General features: G+C 39.2%; 1 protein-coding gene across 1 annotated transcript in view; it reads left to right on the plus strand.

Moving 5' to 3' along the window:
- arap1 (ArfGAP with RhoGAP domain, ankyrin repeat and PH domain 1) overlaps positions 1-25,400 on the plus strand; it is a 48,218-nt gene that overhangs the window by 14,721 nt on the left and 8,097 nt on the right. Inside the window, exons 3-28 of the mRNA XM_084559169.1 lie at positions 1,855-2,024; positions 4,947-5,026; positions 5,119-5,198; positions 5,678-5,830; positions 6,024-6,093; positions 6,357-6,477; positions 6,578-6,759; positions 6,899-7,005; positions 8,703-8,902; positions 9,175-9,260; positions 9,467-9,649; positions 16,228-16,402; positions 17,872-18,006; positions 18,144-18,279; positions 18,390-18,492; positions 19,051-19,243; positions 20,116-20,161; positions 20,392-20,555; positions 21,820-22,032; positions 22,730-22,835; positions 22,932-23,079; positions 23,645-23,728; positions 23,973-24,050; positions 24,215-24,332; positions 25,020-25,133; positions 25,209-25,354. Coding sequence (XP_084415295.1) covers positions 1,855-2,024; positions 4,947-5,026; positions 5,119-5,198; positions 5,678-5,830; positions 6,024-6,093; positions 6,357-6,477; positions 6,578-6,759; positions 6,899-7,005; positions 8,703-8,902; positions 9,175-9,260; positions 9,467-9,649; positions 16,228-16,402; positions 17,872-18,006; positions 18,144-18,279; positions 18,390-18,492; positions 19,051-19,243; positions 20,116-20,161; positions 20,392-20,555; positions 21,820-22,032; positions 22,730-22,835; positions 22,932-23,079; positions 23,645-23,728; positions 23,973-24,050; positions 24,215-24,332; positions 25,020-25,133; positions 25,209-25,354 — 3,391 coding nt within the window. The remainder of the gene's footprint in view (positions 1-1,854; positions 2,025-4,946; positions 5,027-5,118; positions 5,199-5,677; positions 5,831-6,023; positions 6,094-6,356; positions 6,478-6,577; positions 6,760-6,898; positions 7,006-8,702; positions 8,903-9,174; positions 9,261-9,466; positions 9,650-16,227; positions 16,403-17,871; positions 18,007-18,143; positions 18,280-18,389; positions 18,493-19,050; positions 19,244-20,115; positions 20,162-20,391; positions 20,556-21,819; positions 22,033-22,729; positions 22,836-22,931; positions 23,080-23,644; positions 23,729-23,972; positions 24,051-24,214; positions 24,333-25,019; positions 25,134-25,208; positions 25,355-25,400) is intronic.

Genomic DNA, 25,400 nt, shown 5'->3' on the forward strand with positions numbered 1-25,400 from the left:
TAAACTGTTTATATTATTAAGGCTTGCCCACTGACTAAAATGGGGTCAAAAAAGTAGAAACATGCGTCAGTACAACACAATATAATAACACAACTACAAACCACAGCCTTGAAAATGAAAGTTGAATCAAGATTTTGTGCATGAGTGTTATATTAGAATACATTTGTTTTCACTCGTGCACCTAATGAACTGGCAAGTAAGTGTGTTGCCAGTGTGTCCTCGGAACGTCTCTCGTCTTTACTGGCACATATGTTCCCACATACAATGAATTTGTTGTGGTGGTTGTTACAATAAACATAATTTCCGAACATTGACTTAAAATGGGGGTGCACGTGTGTGACTGGTGACTGGAGGTACAGCTGTTACTGTACAGGGAGAGAAGAGGAGAAAGAATGCAGCTTTGAGGGGAACCAGTGCTGATGGTCTGTGAGTCAGAGGTGAGTTTTCCCAGCCTTGTGTGCTGTGAACCACCCAGATGGAGTCAGGCAAACTCCACTGGGAAAGCTTCAGCAGCATGGCCGGGATGATGGTACTGAAGGCCAGGCTGAAGTCTTCAAACAGGATCCTGTAGAGTCCAGGTGCTAGAGGATGAAAGGGCCACACACACAAAAACAGTGTAAGAACCACGATCCCCTCCCCTCAACCCATAGGTCCCAAAGGCCCTCACTAACAACATTCTGTTGCCAGACACCACAGGACACCCTCAGAAGGCCCATGTCCCTTCTCTGAGGAGTCACAATTCTTTTGGAAACTCAAGGAAAACCTACACAATATTAGGTGGTCATAATGTTATGCCTGATCAGTGTATATAATTATACAAAGACGTCTGTCACACTCTCCTGGAATACAATTTAAAGTGCTGTTAATGCTACTTTTAGTAATGACCGTAAAATTACTTCACACTGAGGTAGACTTCTATATAATAAAGCACACTTGGAACATGATGGGGAATGGCTCTTAAAAGCAACTGGCACCACCTGTCTCTGTATATTTGCTGATGAAAACCACAGATAAAGGTGACCCATTAGGATGAATGCCACAGGCTGTGGTCTTGATGCAGGGAGTCTTCTTTTTTCAGTCACTTATAAATCTGTCCTCTCTCTCACTGAATTAGTTACAACTCAGCTATAAACTAATTCCACCGGTGGCAAGAGTTGCACTACATAGATTTTCTGCTGTGTCTGACTGGAAAAAAATTTTGGCTAATCAAAACAAAACTGCTTACTAGTGCCCGCTAAAAATAACCACAGTGATGTCTGTAATAGAATGATCATGTTACCATCAGAAATTTTGATCACAGTAGGTTACACATCAGTACATTGACACATCTCATCTCGCATACTATTATTGTGTGTGAGTGCGGGTGTTTGCTGGGTATCTTGAAGTATGCTGTATTTACTCTGAGATAGTATCTTGAAGCTGAGGCAGGTTCAGACTTGTTGCTTAAACCAAAAGAGACGAAAGAATACTAGATAGCCAGGAGGAGAGCAGAGGGACTTAAGTTTCCCACATTTCCTGGTTCAGTTGTTGATGCCACAGAAGAAGATTCGAGCTTCAGAGCAGCAGTCATTTGTATTGATTCTTTTCATATTTCATTATTGCAGCCACTTTTTTTTTAGATTGGGTGCCTGGAGTCATATCCCAAATGCAGTCATCTTTGTAGAGTTTACTATGAAATGACAAGCGGAGAGGGGGGGTGCCAAAAGGAGAACACCTTCCTTATCAAAAGAACATGTACAGAATCGCTCGTCTGTGTGGAATTTTTACCCGGTCCGAGATTACCATGGTGTCCGAGGACTCGTCTCCTCCTTTCCAAACCTCTGTTGACCCACCCTGTACTCTGTTATCCACCAGCCCATCTCTCACCCAGACCGGCACTGAGGAGTCACACAAAGACCAAACTCCACAGGTCCCACCTCGCATCAGGACACCCCAAACTCAAGAGAACACACCACAAATAACTCAACCTGACACACAGCCGGCTCTGCCTGCTAGGAGGCTCCCCCAAAGTCCTTGTGAGCAGAGTAAGTAGTATAATCTTTTAATTTTACGTGATAGTTGGATAGTGAATGACACCAATGGATGTCGAATAACATGCTACAATCATTGCTGGCTGGATTTGAACTAGAGACATTGTGGCTTAAAGTCAGGCAGGTTGAAATAGACTGAAACTACATTCATTTTTTATAAAGAAATAGAAATAACATGCTGCTATACCCTGGAAACCTTTCTTACCTTGTTCCAGTCTGTCAATTTTTTAAGCTGAGCTCCACTTTAGGCCTATCAGTGAGAAAGTCTTCCCATCAGATCAAAACTCAGTGTCATGTCCAGGAGTTCCTCCTCTGTAGCCCTTTTGTTTTAAACATTTCACTATATAATATCTGCTCATAAAATTATTCTGTGGCTTCAAGCAACATTTAGACCCATCTTGCTGGAGCCTCATAGTGAAAGTAGCATTTTCATTCCATTTTGAAATGTCATCTAAATTGAATTAAAGAAATGAAACGGGACATATGCCATTGTGTTCCTTCTGCACTTTACATTTCAGATCTGGTCTTCAGTTCCATGGTTTGTGTCTGGCTTTTCACAATAAGCTGTTGTGTATGAACATAATGTAATCTATGTAATACGTATTAGGTCTTCTCTTTTCTTCACACACTGATACCTTTTACTGCATATCACATGTCACTAGCAACTATTGTCACTATCACATGTCACTATCAGACATGGGAGGTGGGGCAAGTCCATGCAACACCTTGTACATCAAACTAGCAAATTTAAGATTTTTAAAATTCTCAAGGCTCAGTAAGTTGTGCTTTTTTAAGATGTTACAAATGTGAAATGACTTTGGTTTTCTATCAAAGACCTTTAAAGATTTTTTATAGAGTGATTCAATGATTTTGCATGTATTTACACCTGCCAGCGACCAACATGTAATACAATATTCAATGTGTGACAGGATCATTGAGTGTAAAAACATTCTAGCAGCACCAAGTCTTATGAAAGGTCGTATTTGTTTAAAATTTTTCAAATTGAATTTCACTGTATTAGATATTCTTTTAATGTGGCTCTTGAAACATAGTGTGGAATCAAGTGTCACACCAGGGTACTTGAATTTGGAAACAATTTCTATTTCCTGTCCTCCCAAAAATACACCTGAATGTTTGATGTCAAATGGTTGCTTTGTGAACATCATACAAACAGTTTTAGTTGTGTTTAGTAGAAGGCAAGATTTATGAAGCCACTCATTTACAGGAACCATAGTTGAAGTAAGAACAGAGATCAAATTGATACATGGGTCCTGCTTATTGAAACATCTCTGTACAGCTCAAATTTTGGTTGAAAAACTATTTCCTTCCCAGTCAAGGAGGAGAGTTACAGTTTCTCCTCGTTATTTCCAGTGTATGTTTTAGTTTTCTGCTTTTTTTTTTCATCATCAGAGGAGTGTGTTTTTTTTTTTTTTAACTTTACTCATTCCCTTTTCCTCATTCCCATTCTTCTGTGTGCTCTTTCATTTACTGTCGGTAACCTGGAAAGAGGAAGGAAGAATTTTTACTGTAACGCATGTTTATCTACATTGTTGTCTCAAGCATGCTGTTTACATATAGTCTCTAAATCTCATCTGTAACACTATAATTTTATCTGGGAACAGTCCTCTGCAACTATTCAGATCCCTTTTAGTGATTATTTTTTTGCTTTAATGGAACACAAATGCACCGAACACACTAGTCACTTGGCGTGAAACCGGTGAGCTCATACATTACGAGAAGTTGACAACTATTGATATTTGATGCCATCATAGCATACCACATCTGATAGAATCCTAACATACCTACCTCCACTTCCAACCACTCATATTTTGCTTTAAAAACGGGTTGGCACTGGGTCAAAGCTCTACAGTTTGTACTTGCAACAAAGTCAGGTGCACACGGTTGCACACTTATTATAAACACATTTGTCTAATCTTTTCAGTCTTGACATAAACTAGTCTTCACAGATTTCAACTCTCGTAATTTTGCCATTTGTTCAAGCAAGAGGACAAACCACATGTTTCCTTCTTGAAGTGCTACTCATGTGGTGTCATTCTACATTTACAAAGAAGGCAAAGACCTGGCCCTGGTACTGAAGAGAAGTGTTCACAAATTTTTTCTTGCACAAACATAACTTGATTTTAGTTTCAGCTACATGTTGCTTAACCAATACTTAATGCTGGAAGGGATTTTAGTCAGCGCAATATTTGTTATTTACCGTAAGTGCTCAACCTGAAAAACTAGTTTTAGGGAAAACAAGAAACTTAGGCATACCACACAAACAAGCTGGTACCAATCTTTGCCCAGTAACACTCTCTACTGCCTTTCCCATTTAGTTTGTGTGTTGACATTGCAGCTAAGACGGACACCAATCCAGACCTAGATAACTCAGTCAGTTTTTACTCAGGTTGATTTCTTGTCCAGCAAGTATTTCCTGTAATTCATTTTTCTCACAGTAGCTTTTTGTGTAGCAACACAGAGAGAAGGACTGTAAATGTTTTCATATTGGATGTTCCTGCCAAGTGAACTCATCCGAATGCTTTCAATGACTAGTGTCTATATTGGGAAATCTCCAAAATCAAAGGAAGTACAAAGCAATACCTTTGCAGTTCTACAAAAAAGTAGGTCAGCCCTTTATGCATTAGGTCTTACTAAACAGTTTTTTCGTTATGATACTTTACTTTAATACTGGAAACTACAGCCTCAGTGAAAACTGAAACATGATTGCTGACATCTGCACACATGTGAGTCAGTTCTGTGAAACCATTTTTAATAAAAAAAAAAAATATATATATATATACATTTTCTTTCCTAAATAGGACATTGTGTGTCTATTTCCCAACAAACCAGACTTAAAGTGTAAGACTAACTCTACAGCTCCATTTGTTGTCATCTCCTGCATACTGTCTCCTGCAGGGTTGGATTTGGTTGATGATGATTCTGATGATTATGAGGATCCAGACTTGTTTCTTCAAAAAATGAACACAACAGACAGGGTAAGCAGGTGTAGTGTTGGTGTGAATCTTGTTTTCTGTTATACTTCCTCTTCTCCTGATTCAACGTGAGTGACCGTTGTCTCCTCCTAAAGGACATGTCCCTGCAAGTGCCTGGTCAACGAAAGGGGCGGAGCAATTCATTGTGCAGTGATGATGGGCTTTTGGATGATGAGTAAGTGATGCCATAGTACACAAATAAACCACCTACATAAATTAATAAATAAATGGGCTGCACAATTAGATAGATAGATAGATATAGATAGATAGACAACTTTATTGATCCCTTTGGGAGGTCCCCGCAGGGAAATTGACATCTCCATCGCATACAGCACTGTCAGACATACATGTACACGAACTATAGACCCAAATACCAAACACCCAGAAAAGAATAATAATAATAATAAATATTGTGACTGTACTGTACATACATGGTTGTTGCATAAGTTAAAAACAAACGATAGTTTTTTTTCCTCAGTCCCTTCAGAAAGGTTTCATCACATACGTGTTGCAGTTTTTACAGTGCTTCTTGCTCTTTTGGGATGTCTACATAATATCCAAAAAATTAATTTTGGAATATAATTTTTTACCTTTTGAATTTGCTGATGGTTTGTAACATTAACTAAGTGTGTGCTTATTTATATCCATCCAAAGTCCTACTTGGCAAGATGGGGGACTCATCAGCCAGCAAGGCAGTTTCTACCTGCCAGACAGTGGCAGACTACCTGCAGCCAATAAAGAAGACAGCTCTCAACTCTCTGCTGCTGTCATCAAAATGGGTTGGCTGGACAAGAATCCACCGCAAGGGTATAGATGACATTCTGTTAAAAAGGATATTAACTGTTTTAAAACACGGAGCATCAAGCCTTCAATTAGTGATAATAATAAAACCAAAAAAATGATATACAAAACTTTGCAGTTATTCCAGTTCTACTTATTTTACAGTACAAGGATTATTTGCTGTTTGAATGTGTGTTTCTTTTTTTGTTCTCACACACAGGGCTCTGTATTACCAGAGGCGATGGGTAAAGCTAGATGTTGATTATCTGAGATACTTTGACAATGACAAGGTAACAGCACCCACATGCAACTGCTCCATCCCATCATCAGTTTCCCACTAATTTAAAAATCTATTTCCTTGTGGTAAACATTCGGGAACACTGTGTTTGCATCATATGTCAATCAAGTGTAGAGATTGAGTATTGGTCAAAATGTCCTCACTCCTTTCAGACTCAAATAGAAACACACACACACACACGCACAGTGTGCATACTAAACTGCACTGCAGGTAGTCTTGTTTAATAGAGTCATCTCTATGTGTTATGTGTTGTAGGATGTGTATTCCAAGGGTATCATCTCAACAGCATTCATCACTAATGTGACTAGTGTGGGGGAGCTGAAATTTGAGGTTGTCACAAACAACCGAACCTTCATCTTCAGAGCTGAAAGTGATGGTCTGTCTAAACATGCAGTTTATTTGGTTCATATACATTTGTGAATGCATATTTTACTGAACACAGACTTGTTCATAATATGGTTGCACATGCATTTCAGCTGAAAGAAACGACTGGGTGACTGTACTGCAGGACATCAGGGGGCGCCATCGGCACAGCACCATAAATCCTGGTTCTCCTTTCGTCCCAGACTATCAGGGCTATCTTGAGCTCAGAGGATTACGCTCCAAACTATATACAGTTGTCGCCTCAGACAAAGTTTTCCTCTATAAAAGTATTGATGTAAGTGTCTGTAATTTTTGATTACAGAAATCACAAAATTCAAATAAATGTGTATTTTGTTGTCTGGTGGTCCATGGCAAAAGTATACAAATGTTGTGAATTTACAGGTGTAAATTTACCATTCTTTTATTTCTTCCAGGACTATCGTATTGGAGTCGGCATCACATCTATTGAGATGAATGTGGGAAACGTTAAAGACACAGATCGTCGTAGCTTTGATCTCACCACACCATACCGCATATTCAGGTACTGTGTGTACACACAAATGCAATACAGACAGTTTCTTTACCAAAAAGAAAAAAGTCAGTGAGCACTATGCAGGTAGGCCCCACAAGCTGCTCATGCATACCCTCAGTACCATTTTTCATTTGTATAACTTAGCAGTTGGGTTTATAGTTTCTCAGTTATTCAAATGCTACGATAATCTTTCTTCATTTTAAGTCAGGGCCTGACTTGGTCTTGGTGCTAGGATACGCTGAAAAATTTGATCATGTTGTTTTACTGAGAACTCCTCAGCCCCCATCTGTCCTCAGCGTCCTCAGCTGGATGTCTTTTGAGAATGTGAAAAGCCATTTTGTTTGACTGTGTGTGGAGAAGAGTGGGGGATACATGTGTGCGCAAGTGCATGTATCGTGTGGTGTGTGGCTGACAGTGTGACAGCCTGTAGTGCAAGGGCTCAGCTTGACAGGATGGGGAAATGTGAAAATGCGTGTGTATTTCTGTCAGCTGTTTGTATATGTGTGTTGTCACTTTACAGTGCGCACTATAAGTGTCTCTGCAAGTTGCTAAAGGGGCAGTCCATGTCACTACATAGCTCTTTATAGAAACTGAATCTTGTGTCCAAAGCACAATCAAACACACCTAAAGGTACCAAGACATCAGAATATGAATACATTATGAATATATATATTTTTTTAATGAGAACAGAATTTGCTAAATAATGCCTGCATGTCTCCAGTTGGCAAAACTGCAGTGCAAATAAATATCTGTAGTATTGGTCTCAGGAATAGTAGTGGGGGAACAAGGTCAAAGGCTTGGGGTGCATTAAGACATACAAAATAACTTCTCACTTATTCATCCAAGTTTGACATTTATGTAAAACTTGCAGTAAAAGACAACCTCTGGCTTGTATCTTTGTGGATAAGGATCCCTACTGCAGAAAGATAATTAACCCAAACACACCTCAAAACTTTAAAGAACTACTCAAACACCAGAGATCACCAGGAGAGTGCTGACTGTCATGGACTTTCCTTGCCTGATGTCAATCCCAGTAAACATTTCTGGCAGCAGAACAACAAGGCCAACATTACTGACATCACAAGAAGCTCTTTGGGAAATTGTCAGATAATGCTGGATCATAAAATGGATTATCAGGTTTTGCACATATCGAGTCCATTTACTTTAAGCGATGCTGTCCCAGGGCAAACAAATACAAAATTATTTTACAATCATGAAAATTTTTTAGAGATTTGCAGTTTCTATCAAGTTGTTGAGTTATTATTATGATTTGAACTGAAATTGTTGTATTATATTCAAAGCTAACACAAAATAGTTGTTCACTAGTGATGTTTTAGGACAAGGTTATATATCAGGAGATCTTTCAGGAAGGCAACAAAGAGTACATTTGTTTGTGCAAATTGCGGGTCCACGTAGGAAATATTGAGACTCATTTAAGAAGTGTATATTTGTCTGTGTTACTATTTTTAGACCAGATTGAACCAGAATGTTGCCAGACAGATGAAAAGAGGAAGAATTCAGACACGAGAGTCTGTGTCAAACCACAAATCTGTCTGTTTGTGTGTAAATGGATATGAGTGTGCGTGTGTTTTCCTGCTTTTGATAAAAGTATATTTAGCAGAACCAGAGCAGAGTTACTTGGTAGCTGACTACGACACCATCATGTCAGCACTAACACTTAGCCATGTGTTTGTCTATCTCCGCAGTTTTGTAGCAGAGTCAGAGCAGCTGAAAGACCAGTGGGTGGATGCCATGCGGAATGCCATAGGTGAGGCGTTGTCCAATAGTGAGGTGGCTGAGCGGATCTGGACGGAACCTAGCAACAGCTCCTGCGCTGACTGTGGGGCTCCCAAGCCGGAATGGGCAGCCATCAACTTGTGTGTGGTTGTCTGCAAACGATGTGCAGGTTTGTGTGAGTGATTATGGATATGCGCACATTTTTTTTTTGTCTGTGGTGTGCGCATGTTTGTGAATTTCTCGATGTGAATAATTTCATTCTGACATTGTCGTCAGCATGTTACATTTTCAAACGTCTTCAAAAAGGGTTTTAGAGGTATATAGAGGGCATTTTCTTTTTTACTAGTGATACAAATATCACTAGAACGGGTGTGGGCAACTTGCAGAATTTCAGTGTGTGTTACATGGTCAGGATTTTCAAAAAATGTGTGTATGTTTCAGGAGAGCACAGAGGACTGGGTCCTAGCATCTCAAAAGTTCGGAGTCTGAAGATGGATAAGAAAGTCTGGACAGAGGAGCTTATTCGGGTATGAACACACAGAAAATCTACCAGAAGTTTGGAAAGTTAGAAGTGGTGGTTAATGGGTTGGATTATATTGATTTACATGCAATAGAGTTAATAACTTCTTCCAATAAAATGCAAAAAGACCAATGATATTAAAAGTTTACAGGAACCTCTACCGTCTCTTCCCTTCTTAATGTGGAAATACTCTTAACCTTACCTTTGACACAGGTGTTCCTGTTGCTAGGCAACAAGCGAGTGAACAGTTTCTGGGCAGCTAATGTCCCACCGAGTGAAGCTTTAACACCATCTAGTTGCAGCGAAGAAAGACGGCGCTTCATCACCAACAAATACCGTCAGGGCAAATATAGGAAATACCACCCTCTGTATGGAAACCAGAAAGAGCTCAACAATGTAAGTCACTATTCATATTGCTTGCTTTCTCCTAGGTTGCTCACATGTTTCATTTGAATCTGCACACAGTACTTTATGTGGTTATAGAGACTATACTGGAAATTTAGTTCAGTCAATTTGGAAAAGAAAGACTTTCGTAGACACACAGGTTTAAAGGTACTTTTAAAGACTGCTGAACTAGCAATCTGCAATGGTGGCTTCATTCATTTATTCATTTTCTACAGCTGAAATAGCATTGACAGCAGTTTTGTCTCAGTCCAGTATCTCCATTAAGTTTTTTTCCACAAGCTCTGTGCATAGGTCTGCATACTCACTACGTAGACCATGACTAAGACAGTAACTCAGACGAACAGACTTTTCATTTGAAACTAGTTAAAAGAGCTTGAAAACAAATTCATTTCTTGGTGTAAATGGTTAATTTGGAGCCTAATACTAATTTAAATGAGAGCATTTCCCATGTCCCATGTTTTTAAGCCAATGTGAAATCATTCTGCATGCTCATCTGAACTGTGTTATTTTCCAGCTTCTTAGTCAGCGCCAATAACCTAGCCAGTCCACAGTAATTTATTTCGCTGCTTATTAGTTTTTCCTCTTTTCTTTCCTACATTAAACACTTTGCCCAGAGTGGGGCATTTTACATACTCTATACAAAACAGGTTCAAGGATTCAAGGATTCAAGGATTCTTTATTGTCATTTCAACACATGTTGGTACATGGGATGGAACGAAATTAGTTTCTCTGGTCCCGATTCAAGCCATAGCAGAAATAGAAAATAGAAAAGTATAAATATAAATAAAATTAACTAACTATCTGTACAAAAAAAATAAAATATCAAGAAGTATATAAATAAGCACTGTAGTAATTGGAGATTATTGCAATGAATAACACAGTAGTATCCAGTCCTGTGCCACTGAGGTAGCGTGCAAGTGGAGTTAAAGTGACGAGTGGAGTTAAAGTCACTTTAACTCCACACTTAACCCCCCATAGACACATGTGTCTATGGGGGGGGGGGGGTTGGCTACGGAGGTCCTCCAGCGTTCAACAGTCTCACAGCCTCCGGGAAGAAGCTGTTCCTCAGTCTGGTGGTCCTGCTCTTAATGCTCCGTAGCCTCCTGCCTGAAGGGAGAGGGACGAACAGTTTACCAAAGCTGTCTGAATCCCTGATTAAGTCTAACACTTAAAGCACAGTCTGCCAATTGCAATAATCTTATGCATTGTCATTTTCAAAGGGAGAGTATATTCAGCATAGACTGTATGATATTGAAGCAACTTTTACAATAATGCTGGTGAATTCCTGGCTTACCCGTGAGTCACTTTGCAACTCCTACAAGCAGGAAACTTTGCAGTCCAGGAAATAAGTATAGATGGCAACCCTTTAAAATTTCACATCTAAGCTGTCTTTCCTTGAGTCCTTCTCAGTGAGATATATTGCCTGCTCCCTCTTAAAATGACACATTTGGTCAAGTAAGAAGCAGGCCGTTTGTGAACAACCTGGGAATGACTAGAGTTGAGGCTTTTATATTGTGCCCTTGCAGTGATCCATCATGTGTGGTAAATGTCTTAGTGTTTCAGACCCAGCTGGGTCACTCATTAGCTGCTTAACCCACTTACCCCAAACAATGTGTACGGCTCACAGACGTACTGAGTGTGTGAGTCACATTTAGCACCTGACTGTGAGTTATGTTTTCCCCCCTCAAGCATTCAGGCTTCCCTGTGAGTGTGTGAGTCATTGTGTTTGGGATGTGCAGAGGGAGATAGAGGAAGTTTCTATTTTTAAAACGTTTTTTTGTTCAGCCGCTGGTCCCCTTCCATGATGCCTATCTCCTTTTTACTGTATCTCTCTATTGTTCTTTCCGGCTGTGTCTAGAGAAAGTGATCTTTGACTTTTCTAAAGCCTTTTCAATGCAACACCTTCTCTCATTTCAGAGAAGTGGTTACTCTGATTGTCGTTCTACCAGTTTTACTTGGTTTCTGAACCAATATTTGAAGTTCTTCAGATGCACATTGCTTCTAGTTATACTAGAGCCTGTCTTAAAAATTATAGACTATGCAAATGTCTTTATGTCAGCTGCACAGTTATGTGACTAGCCACTGACAACAAGGAAGCATGTGAAAAGGAGAGAAAAACATTTGTTTCTGTGCCATATAAACGCCTGAACTTCTTGAGCTGTTTTCAGGTTATTGATCTGGTCCTGGCTTTTTATGCCCACTTCTCTGTAGCCTCTTTGTTGTCCCTTTTTTCAGAATGTGACATCATTACTCGGTGGTTTAACTGGAATGTGCTGTAACTCCGCCTCTCCCTCTCTCCACCTCCTCCTCCTGTCCTCCTCATTGTTTGGCTGGGACTGCCGCAGAAAGTTGATTTCTTCACTGCTGGCTCTTTTTCTTATTTGTAACTTCCTTGTATTTTAAACATTCTGTTTGACTAAACCTTCTCAAACGTGCAGTTTTACTTTTACAACTTTGTGTGCCTGCATGACATTCAAAAAGAAGAGTGATTTGGAGGAACTGAAAACTTCCAGGTAAGGTAGTGTGTAAGCTGAGCTGCAATAGCGGGTAGTGAAAATATATTGTGTGTCTGCACCTCTGTGTTTTTGTAGGTTAGCTCTGTAAAGAATAAGATTGTTTGGTTTTGTGGGAGTAGGTTAGTGAGAGTATAACAAAGTGTTAATGTCTTTGGCTCTCTTATAGTATGTGACCTCAATACAACTGAACAAACATATATTTTAAATTTATTGTGAGAAATAGTGTTGTTGTTGGTCTAAACTCCTACTACTACCACAGCTCTATGTCATGAGTGCACATTAGAGTCATTGTGTGTTGTGTGTGGGCCGAAATATGTTAACATGCATATTAATGTGCCAGTGTAGGCATGTTTGTGTGTTTGGTATATTGCTCTCTTTCTGTGCATGTCCATGTGTTCTCTGCGCACTCAGAGTAGATAAAAGCTCACCTCTGTCAGTGGACGTCATTGTCTCCTCTATCACTCTGTCTTGGTTCCCTTTCTCACTTTGTGTTTTGTTCTTTCTTTACTCTTTTGGAACTAGTCAAACACTGTTGTTTTTCACAGTTGTACATTTAATAACTGGGTCTCATAGTTCCTGGTAGGAACAATGGCTATGAGCATTTAAAAAAATAAATAAATAAAACAAACTTGGTTTTCTTGGCATGCTATTGTGTTATGCAGGTACTTGCATTTTTTCCCTTAGTTGACATTGACAGTGTAGTTATTTAATGCTGAGGTGTTGGCAGATTGACAGTATCTGTGCATGTATCAAGTTTGAGATAGTAGCAAACAACACTAAACTTTACTGTGCCTCATTGGTTGCATTTGACAAAACAAAGCTTTCTGTTCTTAAAGATATATTCTAACAAAATAAAAAAACACCTGGACAGACACACTGCCCTTCTCTACAAAGGGCTAATTTGGTTGAGCTGCTGTATGTTGACTGTGTCAGCATTCTTTTTACCTTATAGTGTACAGACTGCCACGGCTTGTTTTTGTGCTTTTATAGTTATGTTAAGTGGATTCTATAGATCAACAGCTCAAGGTTTTTACCCTCTGTTTCTGTTGTTTGTGTGCTGTATATTTCTTTTCTTTTGCATTTGAGTCTGTTTATTCCCACTGTTGTATTTTTGGGCATATACAGGTACGCTTTTAATTTCTAAATGTGAATTTTCTTACTCATTTATTTGGAGTGCTTTTTTTCCTCTTTCTTTTTCTGTGGTTCAGACTCTGTGTTTTCCCCCATTTCTTCCTCCCCGCTCTCTGTAAACTGTCCCTGGTGAAGTAATGATGGAACATATGTGAACAGTTGCTCTTTCTCATCTGGATTTAATATATGCAGATACATATACACGTCTAAGTGCGTGTAGTTTTGGCTGATTGTGCAGTCTATATATGCTAAAATCTACAAAGCAGACTTGGCTGTTTGTTTTTCTGTTTGTGTGATTGTACATAGTAGTACATAGATATAATGTCATGTTTCTAGCCAAATGCAATCAGTGTCTGATTAATGTGCTGAACTGAACTGCTTTCATCTTCTTTTCTCAATATTTTTCTTTCTCTCATATTTTTCTTTCTTTCCACCAATTCTGTAACATATTACTGCAGAGGCCAGATGAAGGCCTGTGATTTTAGACACACCCAGATAAAATCTCTCTCCGTCTCTCTCCTTCTCTCTCTGGGGGAATTGGGTAAGATTCTTGAATTCCCTTCTCCTCTCTTCTCTGTGTGTGTTTTTACATTGCTCACTGTTTCATAGGCAGCAGATGTTGGAGGGTGAGGTCTTCAAACACTCAAACAACCCATTTCCTCATTGTACTCTGTTCCGACTGGTTCACTTCTCTAGGTTAGAGAGAACGTGCTTTGCATTACTGTACACTGACCTACATACAGCCAAATGTAGCTTTCAGATGTCTCTCTGCATGGGAGTGAGGGCTGTTTTTTTTTCTTGGCTTTGTTGGAACATACACAGACTGCATCATCCTAAAATGTCACACTGCTCTGAGTTATACTTGTTGGCAGCAAAGAACTTTTTGTGAACTGCAATGTGCTTGTGGTCAAATTACAGTATATCATAATATGGCTTGGCCTGCAGCAGAGTGACTAATGTTAGTCAACAGTGATTGGTCTGAAGTATTGATATTTTTCATTCTCATAGCTTCAGCAAGTACAGCAAAGTATAGGGGGAAAAAAAGCCCTCGAAACAACTTATGTTCAGTTCATTCTCGTGGGGACAATTAGTTTTGGTGCAGGAAGGTTAATTACCTGACAAATCGAAGTATAACTCTGCAAGAGGGGAGTGGAATAGAGCTTGGGACCTTCAGCAAATAGTGTTTCTCACTTCGGCAGAGGAAAAGAAAAGGTAAGGTGCTATATCCAAGCAGGAAAAGGCGAAGATTGAAAATGTAATTCCTGCCCACTGCAGTGATTACCACTCAGTCAAGCACATGGCTGCCCATTGATCCAGTTTGACACCGACACTTTTCCTACTCTTCTCTATGACTGTCAGAATTCTGACTGAATTAATTCTTAATCTCTTTATTGTTCCCACCCACTCTAGTTGGATTTTTCTACTTATATTCCACCATTGTCTTTGTTTTAGCTTAACACCTTCACGTTTAATAATTCAGAGACATTTTTAGCCTTGAAAAAGGTCTTATCAGTTGCTCCATATAGTGTGTAAACAAAAATAATCTGCTGCTAATTACAGCCAACTAGTGTAGCTCTTGTGAATCAATGTTATTTAACAGCGTTTTCTGGGGATTTCAGACGCTATATACAAGTTCTATTGTGGCCTTCACATGAATCGTATGTGTGTTCCTGTGGAGGTGCTCCACTCCAGATGGCTGACCACAGTTGTTTGTTCAGATGTCTTCAATGGTGTGTGAGAGAGAGAGAAAAATGCAGTTTGTCGCTGTATGTTTTGGGTGTGTGTAGCGATATCTTGTGCAATTTTAATCTTTGCTAATTGGTTTGTTTGTCTGTATGTGCGCATAGAGGCTCAATAGTGCTTAAACAGAGGAGGGGCTCAGTCTGTATGTGTGACAGACTGCTGTGGAATGTCTCTATCAGACCCAAAAGAGCTTATTGGTTTTAACAGAAGACAGACGCATGCGTGTGTGTGTGTGTGTGTGGGGGCTTATTCTGGACTGAGTTCCTCAGGTGAAAAAACACTAGATCCTCTTTTCCACAGGCATCACTATGTTCCTGTTTGGCCTCTCCCATCTACTTCTTTCTTTCTAATCAGGCTATATTAAGTTGTAGCTGGAGTCCAAAAACATAAACTGTAGTTGTATCTTGGGGTTTGTGTCATGTACAGTAGGCTTTATTTGTTATCATATGGTTTAAAGCCAAATAACCTCTAAATACTATATCATATTAAATTATCTGTAAACAGTGACGATGCACTCACAGTAAAAACAAGGAGGAGGTGTCCGACAATTCAGACACAAATGTGCATATTTCTCTCTGTTAGTTTTATTTGGACAATGTCTTTCAAAATTGACTGAGCATCATATGACATGATTAAGGCCTTGACAGCAGCCTCAGCATCATATAAAATCAGACATTAAATGTCTTTTCCCTTTTTATTTTAACTATATGCCTACCTTTTAGATGTCCTCTCTCCTTCTTCGCTGTATTTATTTGATTTACTGAATATTTCTTTTTTCCTTGTGCCTTTTTTCTCTCCTGGCTCATTGCCATAATACTACAAATACAACAAAACAGTATACTTTGATTTTTGAATCTTTTTTTCTTTTACATATTGGTAGAGTTTAACTGTGTTGGTTTTATTGTCATTCGTTTGTTCTGGAATTGGCACACTAATTACATGCTGATGTGTTGTAATTATCAGGTTCTCATCCCAGTCTTTTACTGTTTGGGAAATATACAAATACATATATTTCCACAGCAGACAAATGGTATGTTAGGAGATTTCAGATTCAGCACACTGAAAGGCTGGAGACTGTTGCTGGCAATGCCAATAAGCAACACACCTCTTTATATGTGAGAATTTACCCATATGTGTCCTTTTGGTTTTTTTTGTCTCGTTTGCTCTGTCTCTCTCCAGGCTCTATGTATAAATGTGCAGTGCAGTGATGTACTGGAGACGTTAAGCCTGATTTTCTGCGGTGCAGATGTGAATTGTTCAACTGGTATGACAAGTTGTCCCTCGCCTCTCTCTCTGGCCAGCGCACACTCACAAACCTTACAGGCCGAGTTACTAAGCCATAATTTGAACACAGGTAAAGTATCTGCACAGCACACAAAAGCACTTTTGAAACTTTGATCCTAACAACAGTAATAAAAGTGGATTTGTATAGCACTTATAAAAACATAGAGTTCCATATACAGTATGTCATAGGAGAGAAGTAACATGTTCCCACAAATACATCTTTATAAATCAGTAAAGATTATAAGGAAGTCATACAACGGAAGTTTGATTTCCCATGCAGCTTAAAAAAATCATGTTGGTTGTCAGTCTGAGATTCACTGTCAGGTCATTCAGTAATGGTGATCCCTGACAGAAAAAGCTCTGTCCCAACAGCCTGGTGTCCTAAAGTAGCCTTCATGCAATTAAAGACGCAGCAATTCAGAGATATAACCACTGAACAGGCTGTGCTTTAAACATAAAAGGCAAAGTCCCACTAGCAGCCAGTGTAAGGACTTTTAGAGAGGAGTAACATGATCTTGTGTTGTTGCTGCATATTTTAAATTCCTATTTAGTATGACATATTCAGTGTCCTAAACCTGAACAACATTTTGTCCCTGAGACGGTACATACTTTGCTGACAAAGTTGGGACAAGGCCTCGAAACAAATATAACAAATATATATTAAATGATTCTCTCCATGTGAAGGGGTTTTCCCGTAGACCTGAACCTATAAAAAATAACTGATTGAACCGGTTAGTTGACAAGCTCATAAGTCTAATGCTCTAATTAAAGTTACTAATTAAACATCTTGCGGAGATTGCAAATCAACAATTTGATGCGATTAATCACATTTTAATCGCATAACAATTTTTGCCCGAAAAAGCAACATTTTTTTAATTTAAATGGATTTTTGTGGATGACTGAATCAAATAACAGACACAGACATGATTGTAAACTCAAAATGCATTTAATTGCATTTCAATTCAAAACAGTAGAAAAAGAAAAAAAATATCCCTGGCCAAAACTGAACAGACCTAAAGTTAAAGTGCCATTGTAAGTACTTTAGTACCTTTTCAGAACAGTATTGACTTTAAATGGTTAAAAAAATAAAAATAAAAAAATAAAAAATGTTTGGGCTAATTAATAGTAATTAACGTGTTAAAGTCCCACCCCTAGTTTTTATGTGTGATGTCATTGACTTACCGATGTTGACATCGGAAGTCGTTCAGCCCCTAGTAGGGGCAAAGACAATAGTCCAGGGGTTAATGCTAAATCCATCTAGATCAAACATAGGGTAATAGCAATAGGCTCCCCACATGAAGGGGTAGAGAAATTTGGCAGGCAAGACATTGTCAAGGCTTAAGGTTTGAAGGAGACATGATTAGGACAAACGATGTCACAATGAGACAGAGGCACCACGATCTTGCTTGATCTTATATTGACCTTGTCATTAGAAAGTCTAAAAACCTAATGCTTTACTTTTATTTCTGGAAGTATTATAGTGACTAAAACTGGTTTTCACAGGAATTTTTTTTTTTTTTTTTTATTTTCTTTTTGTAGAGCTGCCAGGATCAGAGGTGACCCCGAATATGGAAACGGAACATTACCTGCCACCACCTTGTGTGTCTCACAATGGCTTCCTGTTCAAAACGGCTTCTATGGCTCGGGCTATCACAGAGCGCAAGGCCAAAGAGGGTATGGCCGGACACTGTGCACTACTAACACTTACTGTTTTGTTTATGTTCTCAATCGGCAACACAGTGTGGTAAACATACAATGATTAGGATTCTTAAATTTGTGACTAGTAAATCTTTATTTGTCCATCCATGTAGAGTTCAGTCGTCGCTGGTGCATGCTAAATGATGGCACCTTCAGCTACTATGAAAGTGACAAGAACTCAAACCCTAATGGAGCACTGAAGGCTTCAGACATAGTCTGTTTGGCTGTCGATACGCCTGAGAAACATGGGTATGCTCACTGACTGGCCTAAATATCTATTAATTACAAAAATGCGAACATATAACTTGCACGGAACCTTTTGATTTATTTCTGTTTGTTTCCCTTCTGCTCCAACCCAGGTATGACTTTACCTTTGAACTGTACTCAGAGTCTGAGCGTCTCTATCTGTTTGGCACAGATGACCCAGAAAGCCACAAGGAATGGGTCAAGTCTATTGCCAAGGTAAGCACAAAATTCCTACAGTGTGTACATATAGCAGTTTTGTCTTATTTCCTCCTCAGATGGACCCTTATAGAATGATGATATAGAAGATATAAGGTAGACTGATAATTATTAATCCTTTTCAGTGAGTTGGGCAACAGTAGCTATTGCTGCTGTTTTCTGTGTCTCCTGTGTCTTATTTACAGCACTCTCTGTAACAGCTGAACTGTTATTTTGTCCTTCTGCTTTCAAATGGTGAAATCCAGTATGTCCTCTGTGAAATAGATACAGCAAAGTGTATTATTTATCGGTTGTGTTACGCACAAGGTCATGGATGATGCTGAATTGTCTTAGTCAGAATTGGCTGAATAAAGACAAATAGTTGCTACTGGCTGCTTTAGTTAAGCATCACAAGAAACATGAATGTCAAGATGATAGATGGAGGCTGCTGCATTTTTAGTCATAAAAGTTAGTGTAACCTGAAAACAATATTGGAATACATACAGTGAAAAGAGAAGGGACGCTGTGATTCATTTGTACTGCAGTGAAAATTCTCAATGTCCACCCTTTTACTTGCAGAGCTTTATCCCAGCTACTGCAGAGCCTTTACTCAGGCTGAGTTTTGAGCGGATCGGGCGGCTGAAGTGTAAAGACGGCCTGAACCTACAAACGTCCAAAGTTGGGTGGTTTGCTCTGGTGGGCTCAACGCTTCATGTCTTCCTGGAGGGCAGCCAAGGAGAGGAGATCCACCTCCGCAAACTCAACGAGCTCTGTAAGTGAGATATATAAATGCGCAACAAATCACCAAATCAGCTTTATTTGCCTTTTTATATATACAGAATTTTCGCGGAGTCTTAAAAAGTCTAAAATTTGATAATTCTAATTTAAGGCCTTAAAACGTCTTAAATATGAACATATTTTGCATTGTAGGTCTTAAATTACATCAGTCCAGTCCTCAGTTCATTCGCTTTTTGTTCAATGCGTTGGTGGCATTCATAGTTAGTTCCGTGTGTTCTGTGTAGTTCTTTATGAAATATGACTATTAGCAGTATGCAGAAATAAAACTACAAATGAGACCTGGAAGTGGAAACCAGAGTTCAGCCCGGTTTGTAATGTGTTGCTGCACCGGCAATGGCATGCTCGCAGTATGACCCCATCTGGCCCACGGCCTATTATGTTTCTGTTCCTCATTAGTGGAGCCCACCTCAGGGATGTCCTGAGTTGATAGTTGAATGAGAATAAATTTTGTTATTTTGAAAGTAATTGTGGGTCTCTGATTTTCCTTATTTTTTGTACTTTGTGCAGGTTTTAAATAGGCCTTTAAAAAGGCCTTAAAAAGTCTTAAATTTCACGTGTTCAAATCTGCAGAAACCATGTGTATGTGTGTGTGTGTATCTATATATATATAGATACACACACACACACACACACACACATATGCATACAAGAAATTTGTTCTCTGAATTTAACACATCTAAGTGAGCACCCTTGGTGCAGCGGACAGCCTTGCAAGACACCTGGAGAGCACTTCAGATGCTTGAACCCAAAGCTCCTTTCTAACCACATAACCATCCATGGAGCTTTTACTGCGTGTGAATGCTCACAGTGATGATAGCAGAATTACTCAGTATTTTTGTTTTACAGCAATACAACAAGACAATGAAGTGCTGGTTCTGGTGGAGAAAGGCAGGTGAGAAGGAAAAAGATTAATTGTTTAAAATTGCTAATTTATAACAGTAACTGCCTGTATTTAACTTCACAACCTGACCTGTTTTAATACAATGTTATATAATTATAACAGAAAAAAGGTAAACTCTTTTACCTTACCTGCTCTCCTGTTCCTTCACTTTTTCATCTTTGCTTGTTGGCTGTTATGGTTTCTTTTTAACAGTTCCCCTCTGCGCCTTTCTTTCTATTTAGGACTCTGTACATAGAGGGAGAGAGAAAGCTGGATTTTTCTGGCTGGTGTGTGGCCATCCAAGCGGCAGCAGGGAGCGGAGGAGACACACTGAGCCAGCAGCAGCTCACAGAGACAGACATTCCCATCATCGTACACAGCTGCATTGGCTACATCACACAGTGCGGTAAGAGACGTGTAGAGAGGCACAAAAACATCAATCTAGCATTTTGGTAATTAAGCTCATGGAAGTTTTACATTTTCATATAGTTTAACTTCTGTGTACTTTCTGGGACCAGTGTATGCGGTTATTATCATCATAGCAGATCTTGGTTTTGCTGTAATTGTGTGTGCATGCTTGGCATTTTCTGTGTGTTTATGTATTCATGTGACTATAATAGCAGGAGTTCTGGCTCCGGGAGAGACCAACGGAATCACAGAACAACAAAGCAACTCTGTTCCACCTCCATTTCTGTCCTTGCTGCCTCCTTGGTGCTTTTCTTTCCCTGTATTATGTATTCTCTTCTTTATCCCTCACTCATCTTTCGTCTTCCCACCATCCACCAGCTGACCAATCTTGTTTCGTTCAGACTAGGGCAGAAAAGTTCATATAGATGTTCAAGTCATTTAACATGACTGATGTAATCAGTCTTTATGGTGTGCTATATATTCTATAGTTCCTTCTCCTGCATGTCACAAAAACTTTCTCACTCATTGTGTCTCACTCGATAACTTTAACACACTATAACTGATGAATCAGTGCAACTGCAGCATCTCAAAGCAAAAATGGCAAAAGATAGCAAGCGTTATGACAGGTTTTCTAATGATCAGAAGCCCTCTAATGGGCATAGCATGCTCTGAGTGAATTAGTTATACAGAGACTTCACATCTGCTATTTTTATTAGCTTTTACACACACTGCAGAAAACTGCAGCTTCACCACACTGCTCTCTACACCGAGTTGATACCTTTAAAGCATGTTGCTCTTCTGGTTCCACCAGTCAGTTAAGAAACTTACCATACTAAACAGATTTGCTACATTTTTCCTTCAGCAGTCAGCTGACTAACTAATAATGGATAACACATTTACATCACTGGTTGGTATGTGGTCTAAAGTAAAACGTGCTTGAAGGTTTCAACATCAGTTGTTTCATAATGTGTTTTTGAACCATTGACAACCTGATCTACTAAATGCACTTGTTTGTCAGAGAAGATTATTCCAGTGTTAAGGTGGAGCACTCTTAATTTTACTCTTCATACACTAGATTTGAAAGATTTACCGGATCATTGGACATTTAATTTATACTGGACAGTATGATCCCTTTGTTAAAATCCATGTGTTATGTTCATATCTTATTTTTTATCCAACAATGGTGTTAAAATGTGGTATATCTGTATGTCTGTGTCTGTAATATTATCTCTTTATATGTCAATACTTCACTTCTGTTCTAGGCTTGACGTCAGAGGGAATTTATCGCAAGAGTGGTGTAAACTCCCGTGTAGCGGCGCTGTGTGAGAGATTTCGGCGTGATGCTCGCAGTCTTTGTCTAAAAGAAGGAGAGCATCAGGTTGACGACGTCTCCAACACACTGAAACGCTTCTTCAGGGAGTTAGAAGAGGGTCTGTTCACATCACAGGATGGCAAAACCTGGCTCAGTGTTGCCGGTAAGATTCAGAAGACTATTGAATAAAGTGTAGACACTTTGTAAGTTAAGAACAGCCTAAATTAAAACTACATTGTTCCACTTACTGGAATTCAGCCAGGCAAGAAGGTTTATTTCTATATTATAAGGTCTGGAGATATTGTACCTGATTTGTTGCATAGACATCTGATACCACCCTGATACAGTTGTGGTGAATAAAATGTATTTCAGGAGCATCCCCAGACCTTGCTCTGGACACTTTCAACAGACTATTTTCTACCAAAGAAGTAGTCGCAGTAGACATTGCATTGTTGTGCTGTAAAGATCTCACAATGTACTGTACGTGCAAACCTTTAAGGGCAGTTAAAATTTAAATGAAGGCGGACACAGCAGAGTCTGTTCAGTCAAACCAATATTTTACTATTGAAACTACACTGAAGATTTAATGTACACAATTATTTCATGGTCTTTGTTACTGAACTCTACAGAAAATATTCATTAGGAAGTAGTCACTGTGTTTGTCTATATTACAGTGTAGTGTAGTGATACCTACACAGACAATTTCTCAGATAATTTTTTTCTCTTCCCTTTGATCTTTTATACTCTCCTATTATGCCTTCTATCTTTCCCACTCACACTTCCTGGCACACTCTTTGATCCTGCCTATCTTTTTAATCTCCTCTCTGTTCATAATATTCTCTCTCTCGCTTGCACTCTAGCCATCCAGGATGAAAGTATGAAAATCTCCCAGTATAAGGTCCTGTTGGACAGGCTGCCTCATGTCAACAAGGCTACACTACAAGCCCTTATCAACCACCTCTACTGGTGAGACACATATACAAGTACTGACAACATCTCATATCTCTGTTTATCTTTGTATACATGTACCAATTTGTGTATTTAACTTTATGTGTGATCCAGTGTGCAGCGTTTTTCTGAGCTAAACCAGATGAACCTCCATAACCTGGCAATAGTGTTCGGTCCCACTCTGTTCCAAACTGACGGGAAAGACTTCACTGCTGGCCGCGCCATAGAAGACCTCATAGAGCACTACACACTCATCTTTGAGGTCAGACTTACTGCTCACAGTTATACAAGGGAATGAAAATAAGAGGGTAAACGTTTTGCATACTTGCTGCAAGATCAGTCTCTGAAAATGCTGGAAACATCCACAGACAACTTCCTGGAACAGATTCTAAGATTTACACATATATCATTGTCATCTTGTGACTATCAAACAGATCTTAAGTGGTGCTGAGATTATGCTAGTTTCTTTCCAGGAATTTAAAGAAAATAGAGACAAGTAAGGGAGAGAATGAGGAAATGCATAATTGTGTGATTGCCTCTCATGAGTTTAGAATGAATTCCCGGTAGCCATTGTCAGCTTCTGGTTAAAAACAAACTCCAAAGCACTGAAAGCCTTATTTGAACTCCATTATTTTGTACCGAGGACATTAAAGTACAGCTCGGTTAAGTGGTATCAACTTAACAATATAAGGATGTGCTGCCGGGCATTAGTGTATGACATTGAAAGATGAGCATTTTTTAATTTTCTGGTGGTGACTTTACCACTAACATTCAACTGATGATTGATATGTTTGTGTGTGAATTAATGTGTTCATACTGGTTTGCAGGTGGATGAGCAGCAGCTAAAGAAGCAGCTAGACGAAATCAAAGTTATCATCCAAGTGCGGGAGAAACTCAACACCAAGTTTCCTGTGAGCCACATACACACTTACAGAACACACAGTAATCTTATTAATTTTGAACAAAGAAAGGTTTCAGCTCTGTAGATTGTTATGATCAAACTGATTATTTCAGTGCATGTGACATTATGAAGTGTTAGAAATCATAATGCATGAAGTCAGATTCAAGATTTCTTCTCTTTGTGCTGATGGTCTCTGTGTTTTCCCTTTGTGTGTCTGTGTGTGCGTGCATGTGTGTGCGTTCTGGACACTTCAGAGTACTGAACCTGGAGGCCACTTCATCTGTACAGTGTACCTGGAGGAGAAGAAGCAAACAGCTGAGCAACATGTCAAGGTGGACAGAATTTCACCAAATGTCAAGATTACCTGACATTTAACATTTTGAGTTCCTAGTTCTTCTCTCAACTGATGAAGTTTTACAACAACAAACTGTCTCTAATAGTATGCAAACATCCTTTCACATTGCTGAGAGAAAAAAACGGTCTTCCCTTCCCTTAGATCCCTGGTTCCATGACGGCAGCAGAGTTGACATATGAGGTTTTGGATCGACGTAACATCCCAGTTAAGGAAAAAGAGTACTGGAGCTGCTGGGAGGTTAGCGACAAGGAGGAAATGGGTGAGCCACATAGAAAGACAGAGGGGAGTGAGACAATAGTTTGGCAGTAGCATGTAGTTTATAATTTCTATTGCAGATTAGATTTATAATCCACCGTTATCTAATTTTTTAGTATCCATTTTTTTGTCAATTGGTGTGGAAACCAACAAGAGTTCATATGTCTAAATACAGGCTGTGTCAAATTAACATGAAAGTTGAACAAGCCCTGAGCAAAACGAAACAATGACAGAAAGCCAGTGGCGTGCTCTCCACTCAGCCTGCAGTCTATACTACAAAAGTGACACACTAACTCCAGAGGCAAAAAGATCATTCTTGTAAGCCTGGTATGTGGGCCACACTCAGATGGCAGATTTCCCATTAGTAGTCAGTAAAGCAACCTGCTGGTTACAGTAGGATACACTCAGTTGTTTAGTCCAGATTAAACAGTGACTATTTTTGGTATGTATTCACTGTAAAAACTGTTCAACGATGTAAAGTGATACTACTATAAATTCAAGTCCGCATTCTACTGATTAATGAAACAGAAGCGCATACTTTATAGCTTCTATAAAGATTTTTTGCTTCCAGTCATGATGTCCAGAGCACAACTTGTTTTTTTTAATAATGTTCTAATTCTTTTTTTTCCTGATGAAAATAAATAATTTAACATTGCATTAGCTTTTCATTACATTTCCTTTTGTTCCTCAGAACGTCCACTGCACTATCAGGAGCGAGTCTTACCCATCTTGCACTGCTCTGGTTCTGATTCCAATCTGCTCATCAAGAAACACCTCGCTATGGAAGCGATGCTTGTCTACCTGGGTAAACACAAAACAACACAATAATTAATTAATTCATCCTTCACATTGTTGCATAACCTCTCGTTCTGCCCTCCAGCTAGTAAAGTGGATGCTTCCAAACACGGGATGATGAAATTCAGAGAGGAACGAAGCATCTTGGGATTGGGCCTTTCCTCTGGAAGTTTCCACGACCGATATTTCATCCTCAACTTCACCTCCCTCAGAATGTACAAGGATGTCAGAGTAAGGCTACATACACGTAGATACACGTACACTTTCTCTTTTATCT

The sequence above is a fragment of the Chelon labrosus genome (assembly GCF_963514085.1).
Source record: "Chelon labrosus genome assembly, chromosome: 13".
Classification (NCBI taxonomy): Eukaryota; Metazoa; Chordata; class Actinopteri; order Mugiliformes; family Mugilidae; genus Chelon; species Chelon labrosus.